Raw genomic sequence first — 2,830 nt, 5'->3', positions numbered from 1 at the left:
CTCACGGCTGGAGCGGCGGCGGGCCCTGCAGCAGCGGCCCGGGGGGGGGCGGCTGGTCGGGCCCCCCCAGCTCGGCGGGGGGCCGGGGCAGTCCCAGGGCGCTGTCGTGCAGCTTGCGGACGTGTTTCTTGAGGTCAAAGTTCCTGCAGAAGCCTTTGCCGCAGGTGGGGCAGGTGAAGGGCTTCTTGTCGTTGTGGGTGTGCATGTGGAAGGTCAGGTTGTACACCTGGTGGAAAGCCTTGTTGCAGATATTGCACTTGAACTGCTTCTCCCCGCTGTGAGTCAGCTTGTGGTTTTTGTAATTGCCTGGGAAGGAGACGAGAAGGGCGAAGGGACGTGGGGCTGAGAACTGGCCGATGCAAAGGGGAGAAGAGGGGAAAAAAAAAAAAAATATTCCCCACACCCCGTCGCATCCCCAGCACTCGGCTTCAGCCCAAAACGACCGCCGACCTCTCGGCAAACACCCGCCTTCTCCCCGTCCTCCCCGCCGCTCTTCTTTGAAGGGAGTTACCGAACGCACCGAAAGCGCATCAGCTGCAGAAACGGAACCCCTGCCTTCAGCCTTCCCAGCGACACGGGGAGGAAAACTGACCAAACTCCCGCAGCCGGAGGGGGGGACAGGCGGCGCGGCCGTTCGCCGGGCTGCGCCGCCGTTCGCCGGGCTGCGCCGGGAGCTGCGCGCTGCAGTGCGCGGAGAACGGGCGCTGCCCGCCGAGGGGCTGCCCCCCGCTCCCCCCAGCACGAAAGCCCTGCCCCACTCCGCCGGCCGGGCCGTAGGAAACGGGTCGGGGCCGGCGATGCTTAGAATGAGCCTAAGTCTCTCGTAACAGAAATTAAAACCGGAATCAACGCTCCCCGCCCCGTCGCAAATTGTCCCGAGGGTCGACCTCGCTTAGGGGGGCCCCGGGCAAGGGACAGGGCGCTGGGGACCGGTACCTTTCTGGTGAAATCCTTTGCCACAAAATTCACAGACAAAAGGTTTGTAGCCGGCGTGTATTCGCGTGTGTGTGTTCAGGGTCGAGCTCCGGTTAAAGGCTTTGCCGCACTGGTTGCACTTGTGGGGCTTTTCCTGGAAGGAAACACGGCTCGTTGGGTGGTTCGCGGGGTTCGTGTGCTGGTTCGCGGGGTTCGTGTGCTGGTTCGCGGGGCTCGTGTGTTAGCTGACGGCTCGCCAGTGCGGGGCACCCCCCGGAACCCCACCGCGCTTGGGGCAAACGAAATCCCCCGACGGCTCCGGCTGAGCCCCCCCGCCCCGCCCGCCCCGCTGCCGGACAGCGCCGGGCTCCCAAAAAGCGTGAGCGGAGGGGTCTCGGGGCGGGAAGGAGGGAGGGAGGGAGGGAAGGAGGGAGGGAGGGAGGGATGGGAGGGAGGGATGGATGGAGGCTCACCTGGGTGTGGATGATCTTGTGCCGGCAGAGCGTGCTCGCCTGCCTGAAGCCCTTCCCGCAAACTTTGCAAACAAAGGGTCTGGCTCCCGTGTGCACCGGCATATGGCGAGTTAAGTTATAATGTGCGTTAAATACCTTGAGAGTGAAATCAGACAAAAAAAAAGAATAGAGTCGCGGTTAGAAGGCGAGAGCGCCGAGGGGAAGCCGTCGTTTAAAAACTCAAGCAAGCAAGCGACCGAGAAGCCGGCGGAGGGTAGGAGGCTGGGGGAGCAGGGGAAGGGAGGCGGGCCGCGGCTCTACTTGCCTTTCCACAAACTTCACACGTGAAAACTTTGGGCTTGCTGCTCGGGGAGCCGCGGCTGAACTCCGAGGTCTTGTAGGCGATTTTTTCCGAGAGGATCTGAGCGCTTTCTTTCATGTAATGCTGCAGCTGAGCCTGCGACAAGTCCTTGAAGGCTACCCCCGCCGGGTACTTGTCCGCGGCCGGCAGCACCAGCTTGTTCCGCTCCGCCAGGTAAGCCTTGGGCTGCGGGTGCAAGGGGGAGCTGAGGAAATAAGAAGCCACCGGGTGGATGTTGACACTGGCGGACGGGTGACAGGGGCTGTCGCCTCGGTTGAAATAGCACAGGGCTCCCATGGCGTGGAAGGAGGAGTGATTGACCACTCGGGGTCTTACCAGTTTGTACTGCTGCAAGGGCAGGGCATCGCGGGGGAAATCGCCTTTCAAGCTCAGGGCACAGTTCAAGAGATCGCCGCAGCTAAAGGAGGGCGAGGAAGAGGAGTCTAAGTGAGCCTTCCTGGGTTCCGCTCCGGCCACCGCCGCTTTGGGCAGGGGGTCGTACGCCACCGGGACAAAGGGGATCATGCAGGGGATGGAGGAGTTGAGGTGCAGCGGGTGCTTGGGGTCGCCTTTGGCCACGGAGCCGTGGAGGAGCTGCGGGACGGGGATGGAGCGCGGCTCCGGCGTCCGCGCCATGATGCGCTCAATGGAGAAGGCGAGGGGCTTGGGCGTGCTGATCATGTTGCTCCTGGCAGACAGGCTTTCTCTGGCCGGAGGAGTCGCTAGGATTTTGGTCGCCGTGTGGTGGCCACTATTGTCCATGGCTGGATTGCATTTGTTCGCCCGGTTTGAGCCGCTTTGGTAGACGCCTCTTTTTTTTTTTTTTTTTTTTCCTCTCCTCTCCTCTCCTCTCCTCTCCCCTCTCTCTCTCTTTCACTCTCTCTGCCCCTTTTCTTGTCACTGATCTGCAAGGAGGGAGACCAGCATCGCCGCCGCCACCATCACCACAGCCTCCGCCGGCGGAACCAGCCTTCTCAGTCCAGTGGACTCATGCCAGCCCATCACAGTTTACTTTGGCGCACCAATGACTCGGGACAATCGCTACTTACTGCTATCAATAGAAAGTGTTGTGTCAATAACGCAGCCGAGATCTCGCCAATCG

At 61.7% G+C, this 2,830-nt stretch overlaps 1 protein-coding gene across 1 annotated transcript; it reads right to left on the bottom strand.

Annotated features, from left to right (window-relative positions):
- Nucleotide 1: 1 nt before the first annotated feature.
- FEZF1 (FEZ family zinc finger 1) lies at nucleotides 2-2,490 on the bottom strand. The gene is made up of 4 exons (XM_010581327.1): nucleotides 1,693-2,490; nucleotides 1,389-1,523; nucleotides 937-1,069; nucleotides 2-306 (listed from the first exon to the last, which is right to left on the bottom strand). Exons 1-4 carry the CDS (start codon nucleotides 2,488-2,490, stop codon nucleotides 2-4), a joined length of 1,371 nt encoding a protein of 456 aa, XP_010579629.1.
- Between the last annotated feature and the right edge of the window lie 340 nt (nucleotides 2,491-2,830).

Source organism: Haliaeetus leucocephalus, unplaced genomic scaffold (genome assembly GCF_000737465.1).
Source record: "Haliaeetus leucocephalus isolate CR32 unplaced genomic scaffold, Haliaeetus_leucocephalus-4.0 Scaffold763, whole genome shotgun sequence".
Classification (NCBI taxonomy): Eukaryota; Metazoa; Chordata; class Aves; order Accipitriformes; family Accipitridae; genus Haliaeetus; species Haliaeetus leucocephalus.
The sequence above is the reverse complement of the archived record's forward strand: the minus strand, read 5'-3'. Positions and strand labels throughout refer to the sequence as shown.